The sequence below is a fragment of the Protopterus annectens genome, chromosome 1.part0 (assembly GCF_019279795.1).
Source record: "Protopterus annectens isolate FY-2018-M chromosome 1.part0, PAN1.0, whole genome shotgun sequence".
Classification (NCBI taxonomy): domain Eukaryota; kingdom Metazoa; phylum Chordata; order Ceratodontiformes; family Protopteridae; genus Protopterus; species Protopterus annectens.
In genome coordinates this window covers 493,974,546-494,002,241 of record NC_056725.1, presented here as the reverse complement: position 1 = coordinate 494,002,241, position 27,696 = coordinate 493,974,546, and the positions used below count along the sequence as shown (strand labels likewise).

General features: G+C 40.1%; 1 protein-coding gene across 2 annotated transcripts in view; it reads right to left on the bottom strand.

Annotated features, from left to right (window-relative positions):
* The window catches only part of TMEM63B (transmembrane protein 63B), a 2,399,602-nt gene that overhangs the window by 63,983 nt on the left and 2,307,923 nt on the right, over window positions 1–27,696 (bottom strand). For both annotated transcript variants that reach the window (XM_044060665.1, XM_044060674.1), the window contains one exon: window positions 10,236–10,351. In XM_044060665.1, the coding sequence (XP_043916600.1) occupies window positions 10,236–10,351 (116 nt within the window). The remainder of the gene's footprint in view (window positions 1–10,235; window positions 10,352–27,696) is intronic.

Here is a 27,696-nt window from a genome sequence, read left to right as displayed (position 1 = left end):
ATGTTCTTACCATAACGTTCCATGTGGAGTGTTCATCTTGCCTTTGTTCTTACATTCCCTCCCTTCCCTCCCTCACGTTTTCAAGAACGAGTAGGACTAGAGTCTGGTCCACATGCCTTAACCTCTTCCGGGTATATTGTCTCTTACCTCATGGGGTATATTTCGCTACCCTTTAGTTAATTTGTCAGTGAGATAGTGTCTCTGATTTTTTGTGGCTGTGTGTAGCCTTAGCACCTGAGGTTTATGGTTGGTCTGGTTTGCTTGCAAACTAGATCTAAGTAATGGCAGGGAGGATTGTGGGATATAGCCTGGTCTCGAGCTTCTCTAAGATGCAAAGCTTTGCTATGCGGCCGACTCGGAGCCGAGGATCGGCTCTGAACCCGTGTGTAAGAACAAAGGCGAGATAAACACTCCACATGGAACGTTATGGTAAGAACATAACTTCTTTTTTCAGTAGGGCCATCCAAGGCAGGTGATATAATTAGCTACTCCAGTGGCTGACAAAGTTCACTAACACAACTTTAGTCTTAGTCCTATGGGGGGGGGGGACAAGTACAAAGCTTACACAATGAAAGGGACAGAGGAAATAACAAGAGAAGTCCCCCTACAGTAAAGTGCAAAAAAAAAAAAAAAAAATTCCAACCACCAACTTATTAACAAAGTGTTATCAGTACTGCTAAATGCCATTTGCAATCACATCAGAGAAAAACACAAGGTGGCAGAATGCTGTTAGGAATGAAAACAATCTATCTCCAGGTCTGAAATGAAAGTGTCTATCAGCTATTGGCAAAACATTGAGCTAGCAATACTAGACTGCAAAACACACAGAAAGAACAAGTAGCAACGCAGATCAGTTTCAAAACACTTTAGAGATTCAACCAATCTTGCAAAATTTGCCCATTACTGTTTTATTGTCCCAGATTTAAGACCCATTTTCAAGTAACAGAAAAATAGTGCCTGCTAAGTGATTCCCACTAGTAATCAGAGATTTTAATTTTCAGGCTGAGTACTATTACACAAAGTATTGCAAATGGCGTTAGGAAACAGCAAAAGCTTAGTACTTGAACAACGAGAGATGACAAATTTAGTCAGAGATTGTCCAATCTGGTAAAATGTGCTCTATATGAAAAATTGAAAAGGTGTAGTACTTCAACTATGGTAGTTCAAGTGGGGAAGACAAGATGATGAGGCAGTGATCCAGATGATCAAACGAACTTGGCCACTTACTCAAGCTGTGAGCAGGGTAACTGATGCTCCTGGTGGACATGGTGTTGATTAAGAAGGAAGGCCAATGCAAGCACTGTAAAATATATAAAAAATGCACATAAGATGCAGAAAAATGAATATATGCACATAAGATGCAGAAAAATGAATATATATATATATATATATATATATATATATATATATATATATATATATATATATATATATATAGACACACACATACACTTATATAAACGTGCACATCAAACACTGCAAAACAAGGATTTGTATTAATTTCTAACCCCTCTAGATTTCAGAATTCCTTCAGTTAAGCCTATTCTGGAATCTAGAGGGGTTAGAAATTAATAGAAATCCTTGTTTTACAGTATTTGATGTGCACGTTTATATGTGTATGTGTGTATGTATATATATATATATATATATATATATATATATATATGTATGTATGTGTATGTGTATATATATATATATATATATATATATATATATATATATATATATATATATTATATATTCATTTTTTCTGCATTTTTATAATTTTTTATATATTTTATATGCTTAATTGGCTGAGTGTGTGTGTGTGTGTGTATATATATATATATATATATATATATATATATATATATATATATATATACATACATACATTTATGAAAACATTTTATAACAATATATACTTCAATGAGGTTCTTTATATTAGTATAGTTTTAAATCTGCATTTATAGGTTCATAGGTTCATACTAGGCTATCTGCCCTAGGGCATTTATAAGCCTAGCCAGAGTGTGTTTGGCTTTCTCCACCCATTTTAAATTAATTTTGCTATGCCTTTTTTTGAGGTTAGTATACTGTGCCTCTGTCTAACAGTGACACAGAAGTGATAGCTGGGGTAAACCTACGATCTCCCATCCACTCATCAAGATTCCTCTTGAAGAGAGTCAATGTGGGACTCTGCCTAACCTGGACTGGGATTTTATTCCAGAGTGACGGGAGCCTCTGGGTTATGAATCTGTCCCTCCAGCATGTCCTATTTATTTCAGTGCTGAGGTTCAAGTTTCTCGAGTGCGTAGCTCGATGGGATTTGGATTTTCTGAGGTGCAGCATGTCCATTAATTCCGGGTTGGACATGGCTTTATACGTCAGGCACAGATCGCCTCTGAGCAGGCGGTATGCCACTGATTAGAGCTGGAGTTTCTTTAACCGGGCAGCATATGGCATCTGTTTGAGCCCTTTGATCCTCTTGGTGAGGTACTTTTGGGATCTTTCCAGTTGCTGCAGGTGTCTGGTAAGGTACATCCCAAAAGGGGCATTGTACTCAATTATGGGCCTGATGAAGGATGAGTAAAGAGGCACAATGACCTCCCCTGATCTAGATGTGAATCCCTTCATGATTAGGTGGGCTATATAAAATGTTTTTCTAACCACTTTGGCCACGTGGTTGTCAAATGAGAGATTGCTATCAACTTGGGTCCCCAGGTCCCTAATGACTTCTTCTGTACTTAATGGATTACCACCTATGTGGTAATTTGTGGGCACTTTGTTTTTGCCAAAGGGGATGACTATACACTTTTTGGTGTTTAGCTTGAGGCCATGGCTCTGGCACCAGTTGTCTGTTTCTATGAGGCCCTTTTATATAGGTTTTTTCTGCAGTTACAAGTGATTGAAATGTAGACTTACATGTAAGCTGTATATGTGTATGTTTTTTGAATTGCTATTTGAACTGCCTTTTTAAGAAATCTTGGGTTTGCTCGCCGAGTCACGTGTGCTGCATTAGGGAGCATGCGCCTGGTTATACCGGAAGTGACGGATTGGTACTACAAGCAGCATGTGTATTTAATCTATGAAATGTAAGTAAAATTGTACTGAAATGTGAATGAGTATGACTACTGTTATTATGGTCTGAGGAAGCCACCAGGAAGGTGGTGAAAGCACTTACCTTGTTCGAGTATAATAAATCATATGTTTTTAGAGCCGTACATTTTGCGACCATTTTATTTCTTCTGTTTTTGAATAACTTCTAATTATGTATGCAGTGTAGAATATCATACACAGTCCCACACAGCTAGCAATGACTCTGGAGCATGTGAGTATGTTTCTGTGAACATCAACATCTACAGTGTAATTTCTTGTTTATATGTTCTTTGTTTTGATCTCTCTTCAGCGTGAGGAGGGGAGGCACCAAGAAGATTGTTTTCTGAACTGCAGCTGCAGTTTCAGAAACTTGTGTACAGAAGTGGAACACTGCAGACGGGTACTGCAGCACTTTCAAATTCCTCTTCTGCTTGCCCTGTCTCCATGGTTATGCAACCATGGATTTAATGTATTTAAATAAAGAGGATGTTAGATACAAAGTGCTCCCCCCCATATGAGAGTGCAAGTTAAGTCACTGCTGACAAAATGCTTTAATCATTCTTTTTTCTTTTCAGTGTTAGTGTATGAACTCATTTGTTTTTCAGTTCAGTGATGGGGGATTTGGTTTTGTGATGTTCACTGTTCTGCTGTGTATCTCAATGATCCTGGTTTATTTATTTTTTTAAGGAGATCAGGGTCGGGGTTCAAGCAGCATGCTGCAACTGGCTTTCCTGCAAGGAGACCTGATAACATATTATCAAATGTCAAGATTCACACAGTTGGAACATGGCTATTTTTAGGTGGGTGATGAGAAGGTAAACTGTGGGAACTAAACAGTTACTTGACTACATTTAAATGATCACTACTGCTTGACAGAGGACAGTGCCTGCACGACAAAAACAGACTGAATCCTTATGTTGGCTGTGAAAAAGCTGTAGTAATCTTAGACAAGTAAAATGATATTTTTACATACTTACACTGGGAGATGCACAAGACAATTATCAAGAGTGTCATATATCTTTGGGAGGTTTGGTAGGGCATCAGACTTAAAGATCCAACCTCAGACATCACTAGCAGTAATGAAAGAGAGAAGTGGAGATAGTTGACTTGCTCCTGGCTAAGGGATAAGAACTACTTAAGGATAAAGGTACAGCCACCTATTCAGGAGACTGGGGAGAAAAATGAAAGTACCTAGCCAAGGGAGTAACGAGTCTGCTCTGGAAAGACAGTGGATGGTAGACATACGGAGAGGGGGTAGTAAAAGTGATAGCATCACATTGGTGTTTGTACACAACCAGCCATATGACAGACATGTAGGGAAGGGGGTGGACATGGGTCAAGGGATGCTACATTTTGCTACCGTTGGACTGATAATTTATATAGTTCAGAGGTTTAGGCAATCTCAGAATGGGTAACTAATGCGATTACTCAGAGTAAGAAATAAGCTGAGGGACTATAATGTGAGAGTGAAAAAGGCACAGACAGAGAGGTATTTAAGTTCTTGGGACAGCGATATAGTTTGGAAACCAGATATTTACATTAGGAGAGGAAACAGGTGATATACAAAGTGGCTGAATGACGATCTTATGATAGAGCAGGAAGGGGGGGGGGTGATGCAATGGAGGCATGTGCTATAGGATTAGCTTGGTGAAAATTTCAAGAAGTCTGTGGAGATAAGTGATTAACACGGCTAGGGATAAGGTTAAAATAAAATAATCTGAAAGGCCTTTTGTTAGAGACAAGAGCTTTGGATAGGGTGAATGGGGAAAAGAAAGGGTGGCCATGGGAAGGGACACACAAGAAGAGACCATACGTACAACTGTGTTAGGAACTCAAAATAACTTAAGAGATCTGAGTGTGTTTACTGTTGCAGTAATAACTCTTGGGATTTATACCACAGAAGACCGTATGTACACAGCCAAGAGTTCCAGAGCTTGGAACCCTTCCACAGTTAGGCTGGATAGATGCCTTTCCACAAGGATGTCAGGAAATCAGTGGTATAAATAGGGATGTCCATCTAAGTTATCTCTGGTTCTTTCTTGCCCTATCAGTAGGTATAAAAAACTGAAAACAATGCATTGATTTGTCCTGGAGGATTAAGCCTACAGGAATAAAGTCCAATCAAAAGACCCCAAACTGCCTCTCCAGGCTGTATGCCAACATGTGGAAGGAGGGGATCTAGTCAGAGTAGTTAAAAGGGGAGGTGAGGGAAAATGTGTGGTCTAGGCACCCATCTCAACCCATGGATGTCCTCAAGAAAGGAGACAGATGGGAGAAGGTTGGGAAATGGTACTGTAACAATGGACATACTCAGTTATTGGCACTTATTCCAAGTTTCTACCAACTGTACTATGTTTATCATATGGTTCACCATTTCAATATCTACTTGATGGAAGAATGTCAATGCTTTTGGACCATTGGGTGTCTGTCCCTTAGTAGTTGTTGTACAGAGACCTCTACAGAATGTCTAGGACAAATCCTGCCTTGGCCCTAGAAACAATACCCAGACTGCAATGTTTGGCATATGTGTGGACAGATAATCAAGTGCTTCCAGGATGGCCTGGGTAGTAACCCCTCTAAGAAATACATCTGTGCCTCTGAAGGAAATAACAAAACAAATACAGTGCGCTACTCATTTACAAATGGTGCCCTTGTAGACAGGCTTCCACTCTTTACCCTTTGCAAAGGAAATGAACCTAAACTCATTCCTTCTTATTTGTTTTGTCCAAGTAAAATCTCAAATTGCCTATGCAAAAGGGTACAATATCCTTTCCCACTTGTCCAGGGATACAGTCGAGAACAAATGGGGGTGGAAAGCCTGATTTAAGGATACTTCTGTTTCAACCCTGGGCATGAAGAAAGGACTGGTGTGGAGCATAACTCTGTCCTTATGAGAGATTAAGAAGGACTCCTTGCCTGCAATTTTGAAATTCTCCTGAGCAAAGTCACTGCTATTAAAAGGGTAGTTTTCCAGATCAATTATCTGACAGTTGTTGAAGCAGCTGTCTCAGAAGAGGGTAAAGTACATTCCTCTTGACACAGTTGAGGTTACAAGGGGGAGAGTAAACTCTCTCTTATGTACTGGTCATAGGGAACAGAATGGGGGCTACCATGACAGACAATCTGAAATGGCTGAAACCTGTCTTCAATGAGGCATAGAATAACCCTGACTTCAAAGGCTCTGAGATATATCCAAGGCTTTTGGACAACAGTACCTCTCTTGGGTCCTGGCCACCCCTTTGGCACCAATAGAAGAACATTTCCATTTGTCTAGGTATGATTTCCTTGTATGTGGTTTCCTATCCTCCCTCAAAATCAGGAGTACATTCTCTACGAATATGTGCCTTAATGGAATAAGTGCTAGATCATCCAAGCTTTTAGCATTAGATCCTCATGTTGGGTCATACGAATGATCCCTTGTTGTAGTTTAAGAAGTCCTCAGAGAGCAGTACCAATTATGTCATTACCAGACAGAGCAGCAGGGAGAACCACTGCTCTCTCTGACCAAAAAGGGGCTACGCATAGCATTTCTCTCTGTCTTTCTTTGCCTTGTGCATGACCCAGGGGATTATGGGTATAGGCAGAAAAGCTTAGAGTAAATGGCTCAGCCAATTCACGGAGAAGGTGTCTGCTGCCCAGGCTTCTGCTGTTGGTGTTCTAGTGCAAACGTTCTTGATATGTCTGTTGTCTGGGGAAGCAAAAAGTTCTATTTCTAGCAACCCTCACTTGTGAACTAACTCTAGGAATATGTCTCTGTTCAGTATCCATTTGTATGGGTTCACCGATGCCTTGATTAGCTGGCCTACTAAGGACTTTTCCTGTAATAAGATGCATTGGGCCTCAAATGTCATCACCACATCCTAGGTAAGTTCTCTTACATACACTGCTAACCTGTATGGTGAGTATGTCTAGGCTTCCCACAGTTTAAGTACCACATCACGGCAATGCTGTCTACGAGGATGTGCAGGATTACTGCTGTCATCACTTTTATACGGATTTACTTTTTTCTTATGGACTTTGTCCTAGGTCCCCTAGATTATTAGCTCTCCTGATTTGGCTCTCCATGCTATGTCTGAGGGGGTATGTGGTGAGCTGTTGGGTGTCTGGTCATAGTTTGAAAGGTATCACTGGTTGAGGTGTACTTGTTTGATTCACCCCAAAAGCTCCTTCAGGATGCAAGGCAACATGTTGATGAGGCATTGTATAAAATGGGCATGTTGGCACCATGTGCTCCTGAGGTACCTCTTCAGTTTCCTCATGTGAAGCCTTGCTAGGTGGCCATCAAATGTTAGAACACTCAACCACAACAAAAAAGCAAAGGTCCAATCCCACAATTGGTGGCAAACTTCTTTAATAACAGGCAGAATAAGCGCTTTCGTCTTGTGTACAAGACTTCATCAGCATCAAATGTAAGAAGTCATGTAACCCAGCACTCTCAACAATGCCCTGTACAATAATCTTGTATTGCTGAGCTTCTGATAAAAAGTATTGTACTGGAAAGAGAACTTTTTCTGAGGGAGAAAGGCCCTCTGTTCTTTTATGTCCAGCATTTCCCCAAGGCTCAGGGCCTGCCTTGATTATATCAGATGGGATTTTTATAGATTTTGAGAGTGAAAGAGACAGGGAGGTAGATCTAAGTTATGAAACCAATTCAGACTGAACTGGAGGGTCTTTGGCATCTCTTCTAATGTTTCTGCCTAGCTGAGGACATCATATGAATACAATTATTTATGAATGCCCTTGCCTCTCTGATAGGTTGTTACTAAAGCCAATCACTTTGTGTGTACTGCAAACAAATCAAAGCCCAAGAACCTAAACTGGTATTGGCAACCTCATGCTTCAAACCTAAGGAAACTCCTGTGCAACATGGTTATAGGTTCATGTATGTAGGTATCCTACAGGTCCAAGGTAACAATGTATGCTTGAGGAAAAGGAAGAAGTAAAAGCCCTGCAAAGTTAGCATTTTGAAGTTTGGTACCATTTGGAACTTGTGTAAACTTGGTAGGTCTAAGGCGGATCTCGGAGATCTATCTTTTTTTTTTGAAACCAGGAACATTTTGCAGCCTATGTCCTTCCTCTCTGCCTGGTACTCTATATATGGCTCGATGCACCAGGAAGTATTGCCGCAGGGACTACACTAAATGTCTTTGATCTCCTGGAATAGATGTAATGCCTCAGAACTTTGGCTTTTGTATGAATTGTGATGAGTATCCCAATGCCAAGATGTTTAGCACCCACTGTTGCTGTGGCAGTTATCCATTTTTCCTGAAAGTGGCCTAAATGGCTTTCTATCTTTTGGGGAGGGATAGTTTGCAAAATGGGTTTAGACAAGTTGTCAGCTGGGGTGAGATTTGAGGTGGGGTGAGGGAAAGATGAGCAAGAATGAGTCACTTCCCTAGGCTTCCACTTCTCATCTGGCCGCATCTTTCCGTAATGTTCTTTCTTACCCATTTGCTGCTTTCCTTTCTCCTGACTACGGTAAAATGCCAACTTTTGGTAAGATAGTTTCTACTATAAGCTGGTGCAGGGTGAAAAACTAGGGTACAGACCACTAGGCCTTCCCATTTTCCTCCAGTTTATCATCATCTTTTCCACAAGGGTGTTCAAAGAGAAGCTCCATCTCGAATGGAGCATTCAGGAGTTCTGCTATGACATGGTCTGGCAGTAGTGGGTTCCTTAGCCAGGCATGTCTTTTTAAAACTGACCACATAGTTGCTCACTTGCATAATGCAGGCATAGCATCACAGTCACATTTTATGGAGTGCTTAGTCAACTAGGAATTGAGGCCACACAGCTCTATCACTTCCTCTTTTGGATCCTTGTCTGCAATTCCCTCTGCCTTACTCTTCAGTTGGGCAGAAGAATCCCCTGGAACTTCAACATGTGTGTTTTGCAATTATGGGCCCTCAAGGCCAGTGTAGCAAAGGTGTAAGTTTTATTCCAAAATCTGTTAAGAACCTTACTTTCCCTATTATCGGGATGTGTAGTTTTGTTTGAAGCCTCAATAGTTCCAATAATGAAAGTGAAGGACACCACCACTGAATAAGGAATTGGGTTCTTGTAGAGATATTTATAGGAGTCCCCAAACCTACAGAACTGGTTGGGTTTCCTAACAGCAGGTGGTTGAGAATCTGGCCTCAAGAAAGCATTGGAAACAGCATCTTCCAAGGCTTCAATAACTGAACTAATGGTGAACACCTTAGGCTCTGACAGGCCTAACAGTTTCCAATATCATTTTTGGTCTGGAGAGAAGTCCTTAGAATCCTGTTTGAAGTGGTCCTTCATAATATGAAAAGTACCTCCAAATTAATGTTCTTTGGAAGTATTGCAGAAGACAGAATGTCCTTAATACCAGACTTATAAATGGAGGGGAAGACATCTGGTTCACATAAGCCAGTTCATCCACTTTTGAATCCAAGAACTTTGAGTCTAAAGGGAGGGGTTTCCTTTTACTTCTTAGGTCTGTTCAAAGGAAGGCTGAGTTTTCAAAAAATGAACAATGTTTAATTGGCCAATCTCAATAAATCTGATGAAGACGCTTAGGCTGGGGATGATGGGATATGGGCCCACCTGGCTGTTCCTATACTGAGATGGTTGGTAACTATTTCCAACAGGACAACAGCTTAGCCTTGATTTTGCTTGTATAGATTGTCTTAGTGGCACTCTGGACACAGGCAGGCACTTGAGTCCTCAACCCTGGGACCATCAATATCAGGCACATCACTGGATCACCAAACCATTTAAAAAAATACATACTTTTTTCTGTGTTTGTTTTCCATTCATTAGATATTCACATAAAATGCAAACCCAAAAAGGAAGAGGTATAAGGAAGAGCTGACACTGACAGCAGCTGGACAAGCCACAGAGTTAATCATCTATGCTATATACCATCCATGTAATTTACTAAATCAGCAAATAAAACTGAGTTAAGTGGTATGTAATCTACTCTCCTTTGCCACTGGGCAGCAGGTAACTTATTCTGCTAGGTGAAGTTTAAAACTGAATGTTTAGACAGAAGTGGAATCTGCACCACGGACTATGTATTTACAGCACACAGTATTTAATCCAGGCTCCTCTTCCATACATGCCTATACTGTATGTAAGAGATCACATGATGCGGCAATTAATTCTAGACATCTCCCTCTCCCTTAGTATGTTACCTTGTAATTGTGAGCACTGAGGTATTTGAAGTGACCAAAGCAGACATGACACAAACAGACGACGATGGTGATGACCAGTACTACGAACGTAAACATGGATGTTGGAGCCACAAACTCTGAAAGAAAAAAAAGTCAAGGTTTTGAAGCTTGTAGAAAAACAACTTATAAAGCTAACAAATCCCATGCCCAACAAACATCATAGATGACACTGCTGCCAAGAATTTTCTTAGTTTTATTGTTGCCTCTTTTCATTGTATAATTTGACGCTGTTTTATATTGTCTTACTAAAGGTTATGCAAATAGTTCCATAAATAAGTAGCTAATAAAAGTAAATGTTATCACCCAAATTTACACACCAGCGCCTGTACATTGATGGCATCAAAACATGTTGTACGAATTTAACTTCAACCACTACCAAATTACATCTAAAACCACAAATGTAAAAATAAAGAGTGACAAAAGAATTTGTCATCTTCAGCTCGTATACAACAAACAAGTATAACAAAACACCAAAAAAAAAAAAAAAAACATGAACAGCAAAAAAAAACTAGCTCTCAAACATTGTGCATAAAAGATTAGTAGTTTTCTACTTCATGCTGAAGCAAATAAATATATACTGAAACTACATCTTGGAAAGCAGCCTTTTATCTTCTCCTTCCATAATTCACCACTACAATCCCATGGGGAAAAAAAGTCAGTGGAACAGAAAACAGGCTTATTTTATCCACATAAATGTTAAATCCTCAGTGCACCATTCAATATCTACTACATTACCCATAACCCAGATATTTTGATACTAACACACATTCTTATACATCATTTGTTCTGCAATACAACAAATACTGCTATGATTTTATCAAAATAAAGTGAAAGAATACAGATTCCAACTGCTTATGTCACATGAACTTTGTACCATAACCTGTCTACAAACAGACTGCACTCACTACGACTTTTCCTTATATTAATCCTATTAGATAATTAAAGGTGCTCATGTGCAGTCATAACTTGAAATGGAATAAAATGACACCAAGTGAAGTGAAACGGGGCAAAGTGTTATCCTTTCATGAAATATTGTAGCATAAACTTACTTGCTACATAAAAAAGGCATACTCCAGCTTTAAAGTGCTAAAACTAATGATATCCATGCATTATATGCAGTAAATTATGCTTAAGTAGACAGGTGATAACAGATGTGCACACCATTACATACCGTTATAGAGATTCCTGCAGAATTAACATAGCAGTACTCTTGCTATAACAGAACAGGAGAGCAATGCCTGCTGTCTATCGGTAAAGGACTGTGATCCCATAATGTATAGATAAAGTCTGTTGTTCAGTTATGGAGGATATAGTCCAATAACACACAAACGGATTCTTGAACTTAAATGCTATTACTCTAGAAGGTGACATCCCACATAACACAGAGTACACTTTTATCTGTCACACGCTACTGGGAGGAATTCTACTGCTGACATATAAGTTATGGGAAAAGGATTCTCCCAGACTACACCACAAATTCTGCTTCTCAGGTACCACTATATAGAAGATGAGGTGTTATTAACGTGGAGGGTGCTATCTTATATTGCATTACAGTAGGCACCATTAAGGCAGAATGCATTGCTATAATCCTCAGAACAGGACTCTTAACACCTGGATATCACACTGCACAGATGTCACGAATGGGAAGGGACATGTCCAATGTTAGAGAGGAACTCAAGTAAAACTCGCAGAGATTATCCTGTTCTGCATTATGAAGACAGATGCTTTTGGTGCTATTAAATTATCAAGCTACAATACAAGGTGCACATCTACTTCTGAAGTAATAAAACTATGATAATGTCTTATACTATCACCAATGGACATAAGGAACCCAAGCCCCGTTATATAGACATATGTTGCCATGTTGTCACTGGAGTGCTGCTTTAAAGGTACAAGTAATAGGAATGATTTATGCTGCACATGAAGCAGCAGAATTCTGTTACAGCTGGAAGGCTGATAAAGGCAACTGTGATCCTAGGAGCAGTAAACATTTAAGTGTGATTAGGGGAAGTGGGCAATATTTCATATAATACAGATATTTTACTGGTCATTTGCCAGTAATGAGAATGGTGCTGCCTCCCCACCCAACACACACTTACACAGTGGGATTCTATAGTTTGCAAACTTTCATTGGGGAAAATATTGTCCCAAATTACACAGTAGAACTATATACAGCTACATAGCCAGATGAGATAAATAAGGTACTGATCTATGCTGTAGATTAACATGTCTGCACAAATACGATTAAAGAGGCTTAACATCCTAGAACACACAAACAACCAATTCTAGCAATTTAAGCTCATGTAGCCTGTTCATGGGATCTGAAGACAATAATCGTTTTTATTTAAATATAAATACAAGCAATGCAATCATCTACTACACAAGAATGTATGATTTGAGAAATTAACACATTTTTTAGCTTCTTATCTTGGTTAAACAATCACTACCCATATGACACAATTACTTACACTGTGTATGATGCATTGACTTCAGCCTAGTTTTAAGTAGTTTCTTTTTTGTCGATCAAGTACTAGTCAAACACTGAGTCAGTATCAGACAAGTGTTTCAGTATACCAGTGGAATGTTAACTGTTCAAGCCCTGATTATTAAACACTTGTCAGGGCTGGTAACCCAGTACGTAAAAATCCACTAGCAATCATTAGCGGACCGGAGCTCCGCTGTGGCGACTCCTAACCGGGAAAAGTCGGAAGACAGAAACAATTTTTGAGGCACTGCAGTGAAGCTGTAAAACTATAAAAGTGTAGACCTTGTTCTGTGCCTTTTGTTAATCAGACATTACACTGGCATCCTCTAGTGGTCATAAAGCTGCACTACAGTTTAAAAATCAGACCTAAATAAAGTCAACTTACACTGTCCTCTAAAAATGAAATTTCAAAGTAGTATATCCAGGAAGAAACTATGCATAGGGGCTATGCAATAGTGTCATGAAAGCCATGCATTTTTGAAAAGTATACCTTACAGCCAAATTTTAGTAATGGTCCCTTAAGACTGACTGAAATTCTATGGAAGCAAATCACGATTACCTACAAAAATACTGAAAAGCAAAATTATAAATCCATTGTGGATTTAAAAAAAAAAGTAATACATGTTGCTTCAAATGTAGAAATAATGTAAATGTCAAACTACTGAAACATGACAAGGGCAGGCAGATGGAAACAAAGAAAAGAAAGATCACAAGAGAAGAAAATGATTTTGCAGAAAGAGAAGCTTATTACAGACAGCTGAAAAGAGGGGTTGCAGGAAGTCATACCATGGGGCAATGTCCGCAAACAAGAAATTTCTGATTAGAGATTTATTTATCCCATGCATGAGCCCCCTCGAATTATCTATGGTATGATTCCAGTTATTCTAACCAGGGGTAATATATAATTATCAACTATGGGATGGGCAAGGCCAATTTAACATCAAGTGAGATGGGTTAATTTGAGCACCAAAAAGGAAATTGGCTAGGCTTAAATGGCCCACAAGGGCAGCTATTCTAAACCTCATCTATGAACCTAAAACCTTTGCAACTTAGTCATGGTATGGGAAATCAGACAGTGAATGATCCATACCTCGCAACCGTACTGAATTCCTCGATATTTACCAGTTTTGAGGGCAAAATAATGGGGTGCTACGAATTCCCGAGTGGCCCCTTTGATTGCCGATTTTTTTTTTTGGTTAGTTTTTTTTTTTATGTTACAACTTTAAATTTATGGCTGATGTCATCACGCATCACCAGCCTGCAGCATTGTGTGACATCAGCTTCGTTGGACTCGGTCAGATTGGTGGGAATATAGGAGCAATGGCACTGGCAGGAGAGCAAGTTAAGTGTCAGTCCGGCCAGCACACACCCACATGCCGCAACCTGCAGGTGAGGATGAGAAATGGGCTGCCAGGTATGACACACCATTCTAATTTAAATGTACTATCTACTAGTTTACTTTACACTCAATATGTGTGGTTCATTATTAGCAGCAGGAGCAGCTATTTTATTTAAACAGTGTTATCGACCCCTCCTCTCCACTGTCGCATTCTAATTCAAATGCGCTTGATACACTAGTTTATACTCAGTGTGTGTGGTTCTGGCAGCAGCTCTTTATTTAAGCTTAAAAAAAGTAGTTATTGGCAGCAGCTCACAGCTGCTGTGGTTCGTTTGTTCATTATTTTATTTAAACGGAGTCATTGGCATGGCAGCAGCTATTTAAACAGAGCTACTGCAGAAGTTGTTAAAAGCTGATGGCAGAGACAGAGTAGTTCATTACTGGCAGTAGCTCAGAATTATTAGCAGGTGTATCACAGTATCGCAGTATCGTTCCAATTCAAATGTGGTTTGCATTCCAATTCAAATTTGCTTGACTGGTGCAGCTCCGGTGTGTACAGCTCCAGTGTATTTAAGCAGAGTAGGAGCTCTTGTCTTTACTTAAGTAGAGTTTACACAGCTGACAGCTGTTCGTTATTTTATTTAAACAAAGATATTGGCAGCAGCTCTTTTATTTTAGCTGATGGCAGAGTAGTTTTAGCAACAATTCTAGCAGTTAGGAGCCAGGCATTGTATTCTTATGTGCTGTTGTTGATGATATATTATGTGCTGCTGATAATGATATATGGAATGAGAGTATGAGACCGTTCTTTTCTGGTCGTGCACAAATACATTTGAATTGCACTGTGATGTTCCGTTATTTCTTTAAGTGATATTATTGCTGCATATGACTTTCAGAATGGGCTGTGTGTGTCTTTCTGGTCGCACTTATTCTTTTGTGATATTGCTGCTTTTCCATTCTTTCTGGTCGCAATTTGTTGACTTTTGGAATGGTGTGTCACAGTGTGTGTTACTGTTAAAATAGTAGAAGTGTTAACCAGAGTAGAGTAAAGCATTTGAACACCAGGCAGGAAATGCTATCTGCCGCACAGATTTTAGATGAGTTGATGGGTAGGGACAGGAACCTTTCCCCTGACTCTAGTGAAAAATGGAGCAATATCCAGGACTATGAGTCTGTGAGTTAAGTTTCTATTATTTAAGTCAAATAAAAAATGGGAGCTGTGTAGGGGTCTGTTTCTTAGTGCGAATGCCTTCATGTGGTTTTTCACTAGTATGACTTAATGCCCGGCCCCGGCATGGTCTTTTATGGTTATATTTCTTTCTTTGAGGCATTCGCTACTAATTTATAGAGTACAAGATGGACTTCCAAGTATGCATATAACAGTAAACTCTATTTGTTAATGTTACAAAGTGCTAAAGGCCATTCTGGCATCGCTCCCAGTTTGTTTTGTGTGCCCTTTCTATTATTGGGTCCTTTACTTTCACATTACCGATGAGTTGGAAATGATTTTAGTTTAAATTCCATTACATATTGTTTTACATGTAACACAGTGCAGTTGCTGGCTAATGACTAAACGACCGATCACAGTAATCCCATTGTTTATTTGTAACATAAATTAGGTGTTGGTATTCCTTGCACTGATTGAAGGAGCACATGGAATAACTTTGCATACACGCTTTGCTTTTAAGTTTAAAAATACCTTCGCATACAAGCTTTGTTTGTAAATTTATATATAAATAATTGGTTATTTAAGCTGTTTTGAAAGGGGCAGTAACAACTCAGCAAATGTTGCTGTTAATTTGGAAAACTAATTGTTTGAACAGATAGCCAAGCTTTGTGTTGTATAGGATTTTGCATTTTTAGTGACTAATTGTAGATTAAACTGTTTAAGTGTGTGGAAGTTCATGGTAGTGGGGAAAAGTTGTCCAGTAAATTGTGTGTCTAATATGTATTCTAATAGTTCTAGTATAATTCATAATAAGTTTACTTTTAAAATGTTTAATGTTAAAATCATTTAAGTACATATCTTTTGGCATTTAATTTACAAACAGCTGACAAAAAGAATCCATATCATGTTAATCACTTTTTAGATTTGCAACATCTATGTCAGAGAACAGAAGAGTGTAGACATTGATTTGAGCTTGTCCTATACAGGCAGGCTCAAATCACTATCACTCTACTTGGTGTCATACAGAAAAGCGCAGAGGTGATCTGTGTCTTGCCTGCAAGGCAATCTTGGACCCTGCCCTACTGGAGATGCTCCATATCCTTAAGTCTAACTCCTCATGCACTAACATCTAAAAAGGCCTGAATCTAATATATGACATCAACAAAACCTGCTGGAGAGACAGGTTTGTCTCCCAGAGGCTGTCCCGTCTCTGGACTAGACTTCTCATACACATGAGACAGAACACCTTGCTGACCCTCTTCAAGCATAATCTTGATGAGTGGATGGGAAACCACAAATTTGTCCACCTGTGTTCCTCACTGACAGGGGTGACAGGTGTTGACTGAGGCTTCTTTTTTGGGGATAAACCCTTGGCTAGGCTTGTAAGGAACCCAGGGCCATTAGCCTAGTAACCTCCTAAGATCCTATGATTGGGAGGGGGGGTGGGGGACTCTGGGGCCATATTTTGGTTGTCTGTTTTTCAGTTTGCATTTGAAAGTTGGTATCCCACAATTGCATTGGGGTGGGTGAGGTTACACAGTTATATATGCACATTTTATGTTACTCAGCTTTCAGATTTGTACCTATTTTTCATGGGCCTTTGTCCAGATTTTTGATGTTTTCAGGTTGAGAGGTATGGAATGATCTCAAAAGCTTAAGACTATGCCGAAGGAAAAAGAAAGAAATAGAAAACAGAAAAAGAAAGAGAAAAAGGGCAAATGTTCTGTCATTGTAAAACATAACACTGTAAAACAGCTAAGGAGTTCTGAAGAAGGGATGTATACAAAGATATGATTAAACTAAAGCATTCCTATTATTTCAGACCCTCTGCCTGACCACTTTGAAATATGTGTAGCTTATCAGGAAACCAACAAAAGAATTATTAAGGAAACAGCTACACGTATGACAGAAACGATTGTATGCAAACCTATCTTTGAAGACCAAGCTATGAACAGGTCAAACTTATGTCCATCTAATGATATAAAGGATGCTATCTCTGAAATATTCACATACAATTAAAATAACAAATGTAAATAAAAACAAGTCCCTAGAGATTTGAGGTTTCTTAAAAGTACAGCCCTGAGGAGCCTATTTTATGAGGCTGATGTTCCTGTCCTAAAAACCTAACTTGGTATCTCTCAAAATGCTGTGTATTCTGGAACATAGTCTAATGAGAAGGTCTCCTTGTTGTCCATGTCAAAACAAACAGGAAATATGGATTAAACAGGCCAACTCTTCCTTATCAGAGGAATTAGGAGTAGGAGAGACTTCTTTTCTCTTTGGCGGAGGAGCCACCCTCATTGCTGAAAGCTGGTCTTCCTATGGTCTAATCCAAAAGCCTATGTAATCATACTCCTCAGCAAAATTGTGGCAACAGAAGCAATGATTGGTGAGAACAGGCCAGAAGCCTGACCTTTTGACGTTGGTTTTCTTGCAGAAACAGAAGGCAGGTCACCCAGCTGATGAGGTGGAAGTGTAGAAAGTTTCTACAAGGATGGTAAGTATATATTGGAGGAAGAACTTATTAGAATGTGCAACATTAAAATGCAAAGATCAGAAGGTAGCTGCCGATGCCTGAAAACTGGAGCTCAGCTGCACTTTGCAATGCAGAAGACTAAAAGAATAGGGTTAAGTTGGAAATTCTATGAATAATGCATATATACAATAATAGTGTTAATGTGATCTTTTTTTCACTATTAATGTATCTCAGTTCATAACAATAAATGAAGTTGTTTATAAAAACTAGCACCCACCCTGGAGATCTTGATCACTACACCTAAAGGCACTGGCAGATCTCAATCTCTACTGCCAAAGGGGGTCAGGACAGTTTAGGATGCAAATATTATAAACCACAAGACCAAAGGGAGATAAATCAACTCCAAGTCTTTAGCCCTCAGGCCTTTTTAAGGACTAAAAAGGACTCTAAGGGCTTGTGCTCTTAGCCCACTTATTAAGAATAACCTTCGCAGGCCTTTCCAGTTCTTAAGCCATTTTTTTCATTTTCGGTGATGTTATTTTCCTCCTAATGGTTCCCTTCCTAAAGTGGCAGGAATCTGAGTCGAAGCCACTAGCTTCCTGTGTTCAAGGAACGCCCTAACATTTCTAGCCTTTCTTTGCTTTCATGTTAAAGATCATACAGTGCTCTCTGGTGGAAACATTGTGGCTCTTCCTTGCAAAGACTAAACACTGCAAGATTCAAGCACACATTACTATTTTTTAGAAACAGTTTGGTACTTGGAACAAAACGATCTAAACAACTCAAATTTAAAAACCACAAATACTGAGATAAACAGCCAAACCCTGACAAAATAATGAAGATTCACAAAGTGGTACTTAATGCTCTGGAAGTCATATGGAAGGGATAGGCGGACATTAAGGATCACTGACTAATGGCTTCTTGCAGCCAAGATGGTGCAGACTGATTTTCTTTCTTCAGCCATGTGCTGATGATGTCTAAGCTCAGGCTAGGGAAGAACAGTTCCAGGCTAAGCCAGTCTAAAAACTTTGGAAATCAGACTAAAAGGCAGGCATTCACTTGCAGCTAATTCCCAAGGATAAGGAATTATACTGGAGCAATGACTCCTATGATGAAGATTTTTACTACCTACTTAAACCACCAAATACTCTCTACCTGTAAACCAATGCAGGTTTTTACCTATTATTTTGTCTGACTAAGTAGAGAGGCCTTAGCAATAATACAGAAAAGACACAACAACCCTTATGAAGTAATTATCACAACACACTTGTGCTTCAGTGTTGCACAACACAGAGCTATCCCCGTTTTCCTTTCTGGATTGTTACCTAGATATGGCAAACATGTTTGTGTTTCTCAGCGAAACTATGAGATTCACCATGTAAGGCCACCCAGCTACCCAAGACAGGTAGGTCAAGGCAGGGAGATCAGACTAAATGCGAAAGAGGAAATAAAATGTGAAGAGAACATCTGAAAGGGTGGAAGCTTGAGAAAGGTGTTGAGCAGGAAAAGTCCAGAATTGGCTTCCAAGTGCCTTCTGTCCTGCGAACCAGAAACATACTGGAATAAAACCCCTCCCTACCTGGGCCAGGTGTACAACCTGAATGGTGCCCTGGACCAATACAGAATGAAGCACCTCTGGGTAAAAAGGAAGCTGTTCCTGAGGAGGTTGAGGGATGCCCAAAAAAGGGAGGGAGGGATTTACAAACTATGAAATATCCCTGGTGGATAATGAGAAGAACCCTCTCTGTTGTGATTCTTAACCAGTTTGGAAGTAACAAGGAAAGACGGAGGGATAAAGGGTCCAGGTTGAGGGAAAGGAGAAGGCAATTGTCAAATATAACCCAGCTTGTCCTGAAAGGTACATTTCTGAGAAGTAGGTGTTTGAGCAGATTTAGCAGAAGGCACACATCTAGAACCCCCTTTTTACCTTTGGGGGAGGATGAGACTGCCTGCAAACAAAATCAGATTTGGAAGGGTAATTCCTTTGAAATTTTGGAATAGGAGAAACAAAAATATGTTTCAACTCCTGCAAGGCCTTGCTCTTATCCTGAAGAGACTTAAAAAGTTCATCAGCAGATGTACCAAAAAGATTTTTATTATCCAAAGAAGCATCCAACAATTTGGCCTTATTGTAATCAGACAAGCATGAAAATGAAGCCATTAGTAATACCTTGCATCAGAACCAAATACAGCAGCCCAGGAGGAAGCATCACCTGCATCATAACTGCACTTAAAAGAATGGTGGGCAACTTAACAGGTGGAACCCAAAAAGGAAAGCACAGAAGCCTTCTGCCCAGGGTCAGGAAGATCAGAAATTACACGAGAAAGGAGGGCCAAAACATATCTGGTCATATGGGTCTGGTTAGTTAATAACCCTAAAAGATAAAGTGGCAGCAGTAAAAAACTTCTCGCTCAGCCTCTCCATGGCCCTGCTATCTTTGTCTGAAGGAAGACGCTTGGTAAGGCAATAGCTTGGAGGGTTTCTCTGAGGAGACAGACACTACAAGAATCAGCAGAAGGGCATTTATACAGAAATTAGCATTCATCAGGCACCTTGAGAAATCTGTCAGGCTTCTTGGGACCAGGGGGCTGAGAATCGGGAGCCATAGAAGCTGCTGAAAAGGTGTTCAGGAGGACAAACAGAACACAGGGAACAGCAGAGGGTTTGGGAAGCTCTATCTGAAGGAGCTCATAATACCTTTTCTGGACATCAGAAACTTGAGAGCAATCCCAAAAGAGAGTTCCTCTAAAGGAGAATCTGGACTAATAGAATCTTCTTCCTCTGAATCATAGTCCAAGGGGGAATGGATTTGAGAATTGTAAGCTAAGAACTTTTCCCTGGAATCCTTATCAAAGGAATCCAGTTTCCTAGATATTTTAAGAGGAATGGAAGACGTTGGAGGGGCAGGCACAGAAACCCCTTGAGGAGACTTTAAAGCCATTAAACCACTCCTGAGTAAAATCCAGCCATTCTCATTTGGACCCCTTAACTTGAGGGGAAACATGCTTGGATTTCTTTTTTTTTTTTTTTTTTCAGTGGGATGTCCACACAAAGCACCCTAGGAGGGTCAGACTCTTGAAGACACTCAATAGGGGTAATAGGGATCTCCTCCCTCACTAAAATCTATGTAATCCCTCTCACTCCCTAGGACATATTTAGCTGTGGATCCCACTAAATGTCTGAAGCAGATGTCTGTAAAGCCTCTGAGAATGTGCAAGAATTCAAAGCAACCACAGGACAATTTTTTAGGCTTTCAATAGCATCAAGACAGAGACGCCTGAGGGAGGCTGAACAGCAGCCGTATCAGATCTAAGTTTTTTGGCCTATTTCTTGGCAGATGGCTGAACGTCAGGATGAGAAGACACTGCCATAACACCTTGAGCCAACAGCTTTAGAAGCTGTTTTTCAAGTTAAATAGACAAGGAGGAGAGATGACTATGTAGGGTCTTAGGGGCAAAAGCTTGTCAGATAGAACACTGCGTATGGTCATGGGAAGCACTCAAACAGAAGAGACACTGGTCATGACAGTCTTCATGGAGAATCTGCCTCCTACTCTGACATTTTCTCCAACCAATACTAAAGAAAAAAGTAGATGAGGAGAAACCCTAATGGGGCACTTATCTGAAAAAACGGCATGGCAACCGGCACAGGAGTAAAGTTTTCAGACCGACGTTCAAAGATGGCATTCCAACCGGCAGCAAAGAAGCTCTTAGTGTGTACAGCCATACATCAACTTTATGCCCTACACCTTGTGCAGGGAGTGCATATGTGATGTATGGTGCCTGTAAGCATGAAAGGCTTTTTTATACTGGTCAGACATTGGATTATCCTTGGCAAGAGATCCCTTCAGTTATGAATACTGTATCACTGATATGGAAGGACAGCAACCAGAACAATGGAAAAATGTAGTCTTGATATACAAATTTAAGTGGGATATAGACTAGTAGAACCCTGCCAAGAAAATCCACTGGTCATTGCAAACACTCTCTTAACTGTCAAAGTGACTGCTTTATACATGGATATCATCAGATGGGCAATAGTAAAATCAGAATTACTATATATTTTGCAGTCAGACAGGAATGTTCTCTATACAGACAACAAAAGCAGGATCTGGGGCTCAGACCAAAAACTTATCATTGTAAAGTTCAGAATCAAACAAAACATCCCCAAGCCAATTTGATACATACTCAACAACGGCCAGCTTCATTGGCTAAGAAGGATAAAACCCTGACTTTTTCCACAGATGTCCTGGAGTCAAATAGTATCCCAGGTGCTGGAGGAGATAGCATGGGGAAATGATTCCCCACTCTCCACCCCCAACACACACTCTCCCCCTCCTAAGATCAATTTGGACCAAGACTTTTGGAACATTCCAAAATTAAAAATCACTAGTTGCATGGGTCCTGACAATATCCCTGAATGCCTGCTGAGAACTATAAAGTCCCACTTCTCTTCACTGGTTTTGTCCCCAAGAAGTGGAGAGTGGCAGTTGTGGTGCCCATGAATAAAAAATAAAAAATAAAAATGGTTTCTCTACTCTTTCTAGAAATTAAAGGTCTATTAGTCTCACTAGTATTATTTACAAGACTTTGAAATGCAGTACGGCTGAACAAATAAACAATGATATAGGTGACCTCATATTCCTGGATACACATTAGTTCAGCTTTGTAAAAAGCAGATTGTGCCTGCTCAACCTGGTTGAGTTATTTGAAAAGGTGACTAGGCCCATGGATAAGGGGCAGACAGTCCATGCTGCCTACTAGGCCTTGCCAATGTCTATGTCACTATCCTCATGCTGTAATATCAAGAAAATCTCTCATCTCAACATTAACCCATCACACACACACACACACACACACACACACACACACACACACACACACACACACACACACACACACACACACACACACACACATTTTATTGTATTGGTAATTGGCTGTCTGGCAGAACCCATACCATTAAGGTCAGGGGTGTTTGCTCTGTACAGAAAAATGTCATTAATCGTGTCCCACAAGATTCTGTCTTGGGTTTCCTTCTCTTTGGTATATACTTCTGTGATATAAAAACAGATATCAAGGGACTTTATACTGGTGTTAAATGTGGAGCTTTTCTCCCAAGGCCTCCACTGAAAAAGGGTTTTATCCGAGTCAGACTTTGCTGGTAAACTGAGATATACAAATAAATATGGAAATAGACTTTACTTAATCAAGCTTGCTGATGACTGCAAATTGGAAGGGAGTTTAACACGTCCCGTTCTGATATTCGAAACAAACAAATGCGAGGTATATTAATCAAGGGCTTACCTTTAAGATCAAGAAATACAGCAATGTTTCCTTTGATAAACCTAGTATTTCTACTGCTTACCATATAAATAACATTTCACTTAAATTTGACACAGTCATCAGGGATTTGAGTACATATGTTGATCACAGACTTTCCTTTGACCACCATGTGTCTGTATTGGACAGAAAATCCCGCTACCTTGCACAACTTATCCTTTGGTGTTTCTACTCAAGTTCCACAGATGTTATAGTCACTCATTACTTATCCGTTATTAGGCCTATCACTGAATATAATGCACTTTTCAACATGTACATCACCAAACACACAAACCAGCTTGATAGGCCTCAATGTTAGCTCACCAAAATATATCAGGTCTCAGTACCTTAACTACTCTAACAGAATAAAAGCTCTGTCACTCTACTCAGTGTCATAAAGACTCTTGAGAAGACACCTCTTCTTAGCTTTCCATACTATGAATGATCTAGCAACCCTCCAGTCTACAGACGTTTACTATATACATTTTACTTATAAATGAGTCTTCACTGTTTATTACTAAAATGTTAACTGCTTTGGGAGCAAGAACAATGTGGAAAAGAAGTGGTAAGGAAGAGGTTTGTTTGTGTTAGAGTTAGCCAGGAGAGGAGGAACAACAGTGTGTCCAGTAGTCCTTGAGATGGTCTTTTAATTGGCCTTTAAAAGAGTATAAGTTGTTATTGAGTCTTTGTAGTACAGATAGTGAATTTTCAAATTTGGGTGTGTGACTAGAATAAAGGACTTCCCCTGTTGAGTTTCTGGCTTTGTGAATGGTAGTAATGCTTTTTTTCTCTCTATCTCCGCCTCTCCCTTATCATGCAGCCAACCTTGTCCCAGTGCCTACATCAGGTCTACCTAGCCTGCCTAATCTCCCACATGCTTGCTCCAGAAGCAGCAGGGAAAATGAGTATCATTAGTGTGTCCCAGGACCTTACATTATACGTGTTGCTGTGAAGAGTTGTAATGATGTACCCTCATTCCCCTATTATGTCCGATGGCTACTCCTCTCTATGCATCACACCTCCCCTCAATGAACAGTTAGATGAACCTCCATCCCCCAGATGGCCATGTCTATTCTTCCCTGCCAAAACCTCAGATACCCGAGATGCTAATCAAACCCAGGGTCACCCGAGCTACAGTTAGGGTTTTATCGTTCTACTCCATGGTGATAACCATAAGGCTTTATTTGTTCAGCATAGGCTTATGAGGGGTAAGTAGGGTCAAAGGACACTTTTTCGGCTGGGACACTTGTTAAGTTTGCATAAAAAGTTGTGGACTACTAGTTGTGTGTCACTGAGCTAATGAGGTCATCATCATCTTCTTTCGGCTGTTCCCGTTAGAGGTCGCCACAGCGGATCATCTGTTTCCATTTCTTCCTGTCCTTTGCATCATGCTCTTTCACACTAACCGCCTTCATGTCCTCTCTCACCACGTCCATAAACCTTATCTTAGGCCTTCCTCTTTTCCTGTTACCTGGCAGCTTCATCCTTATCATCCTTTTCCCAATATACCCAGCATCCCTCCTCAGCACATGTCCAAACCAACGCAATCTCGCCTCTCTTGCTTTGTCTCCAAACTGTCCAACCTGAGCTGACCCTCTAATATACTGATTCCTAATCCTGTCCATCTTAGTCACACCCAGTGCAAATCTTAACATCTTTAACTCTGCCACATCCAGCTCTGACTCCTGCCTTTTCGTTAATGTCACCATCTCCAACCCATATAACATATCTGGTCTCATTACCCTCTTGTAGACCTTCCCTTTCACTCTTACTGGTACCCGTCTGTCACAAATCACTCCTGACACACTTCTACACCCATTCCATCCTGCCTGTACTCTCTTCTTCACCTCTCTTCCACACTCACCATTACTCTGAACTGTTGATCCCAAGGACTTAAACTCATCCACCTTCGCCACCTCTACTCCCTGCATTCTCACCATTCCTCTATCCTCCCTCTCATTCACACACATATATTCTGTTTTAGTCCTGCTGACCTTCATTCCTCTCCTCTCTAAAGCATATCTCCACCTCTCCAGGGTCTCCTCAACCTGGTCCCTACTCTCACTACATATTCATAATGTCATCTGCAAAAATCATAGTCCATGGGGCCTCCTGTCTAACCTCATCTGTCAACCTGTCCATCACCACTGCAAATAAGAAAGGGCTCAGAGCTGATCCTTGATGTAATCCCACCTCCACCTTAAACGTATCTGTCACTCCCACCGCAGTCCTCACCAATGTCACACTACCCTTGTACATATCCTGTACCACTCTTACATACTTCTCTGCCACTCCAGACTTCCTCATACAATACCACAACTCCTCTCTAGGCACCCTGTCATATACTTTCTCTAAGTCCACAAAGACACAATGCAACTCCTTCTGACCTTCTCTGTATTTCTCCAACAACACTCTCAGAGCAAATATTGCATCTGTAGTGCTCTTTCCTGGCATGAAACCATACTGCTGATCACTAATCATCACCTCCCTTCTTAACCTTGCTTCTACTACTCTTTCCCATAACTTCAAGCTGTGACTGATCAATTTTATCCCTCTGTAGTTACTACAGCTCTGCACATGATCCTTATTCTTAAAGATAGGTACCAAAACACTTTTTCTCCACTCCTCAGGCATCCTCTGACTTTCCAAAATTTCATTAAACAATCTGGTTAAAAATTCCACTGCCATTTCTCCTAAGCACCTCCATGCTTCCACTGGTATGTCATCTGGGCCAACAGCCTTTCCATTCTTCATCCTCTTCATAGCTGTCCTTACGTCCTCCTTGCTAATCTGCTTCACTTCCTGATTCACTATCCCCACATCATCCAACCTTCTCTCTCTCTCATTCTCTTCATTCATCAGCTCTTTTAAGTATTCTTTCCACCTACCCCCAGTACTACACTCCTAACCTTCCTCATCTCTTCCTGCCTTCGGGCATGCCTTCCCCCTCCTCTTCTTCTTCGGCCAACAGTAGCCCAATTTCCACCAGCACCCTGTTGGCTAACAGTACTGGTGGCGGTCGTTGTTAACCCGGGCCTCGACCGATCTGGTATGTAAATATGAAATGTTCTCTGCATCAGTAATTTGGCAGAGGTTTTACGCCAGATGCCCTTCCTGACGCAACCTTCCCCATTTATCTGGGCTTGGGACCAGCACAAAGAAATGCACTGGCTTGTGCATCTCCAGTGGCTGGGTAGTTCTAGCCAAATAAGACTTTTGAGGGCAGTTCAGAGTCGGGCTCTGTAAGGTAGTTTGCAAGCAAATTGGGCAATTTTGTTATAGCATTGGTATAGGTCAGCAGTTTGGTTGGCATGCTGCAGATTTTGTAGTGTTGGCACTAGATAGGTGGATACTGCAGTTTTTCTACTATGCTCAGTAAGGAACTGTTTAATTCAGTATAATGTTCCAAGTTTTTGATACATCCTTTTCAGTACTGTTGTACATGCAAATAAAATTTTAGGTTTTCATCTATAGTAAGACCTAACAGCTTAGTATGTATACGTGTAACTTGTGTGGTGTTTGAGGAACTGATTACAGACATAATTTGGTAGATGACCACTAAGTGTGTCTGAGAGTGCTGGTGCATATAATTTTACTAGGATCAGATATTAGAATCTAGTCTATAATTGATGAGTTATTGTGTGATTTATTATACCATGGGGAGGAAATGAGTGCTTGAGTGCTGAGATGTGCTCATGGTGACTGAGTTCCAGAATATGCTAGTGCTTTTCTCCCCAGGCCTTTACTAAAAAGGAGTTTTTGACTAAATCCATTCAGACAAACACAGTAAACAAAGACAAAATCAAATAAACTATGTTAAAGTCACCTAAGATAAGTGTTTCTTGATGAATGTTACTAACTATTCAAGAGATTATATATTTACATTTGGAGATGTTATTGCATGAGACCATAGAGCAATGAAGCAGATAGATACATTTTTTTTTCTTTCTGTGATGTTAACTTGGGGTAACGTGCTATGTCAATAGACTTTAATGGGGCACATTCACCCATAGGCAATAGTGCACTCATTGAAGTCTGTGGGAGCAACTTATGGTTTTCTTACACTGACATCACCAAGGTTTAAGTTCCCTGTTTTTCCTCAGTGATATCAGCATATGGAAAGCAGGTAGTTTAAAAGTATTTTTCTTGCTAAAGTATAAGCCAAAAATGTTACATGATGGAGGAAAAGTACTATTCAGCAATTTATGCAGTGGTACAAAGATGTGTCCAAATGACAGCAACTCGCTTTATTGTCATCATATCTGGCCAACTGTTAAATAGTTAAAATAATGTGAAGTAATTCTAAGACCGGGAGGACAGTGAAATGGTTAAATAGAATTCAAAAGACAGATCAAACACAAAAGAAAGTATTTATAGTTTACTCAGGCAAGAAGGCAGACATTTGGATAAAAAAATGATAACCAGAAAATACAAAAAATTTCTGTCACAAGATTTGTTAAGGCTAAGAAATTAAAGGAAGTGTTTAAGTAGGGTTAAGCGGAATATCTTAAACACAGATTCTTTGTTGTGGTCAAAGTTGAGATGCAACTCAGTTGAAACCATCAACAGAGAAGAAAATTTGGGGGACAGTTTTCAGAAAAAGGGGCTAACTATAGACCAGTCAGTCCCAAA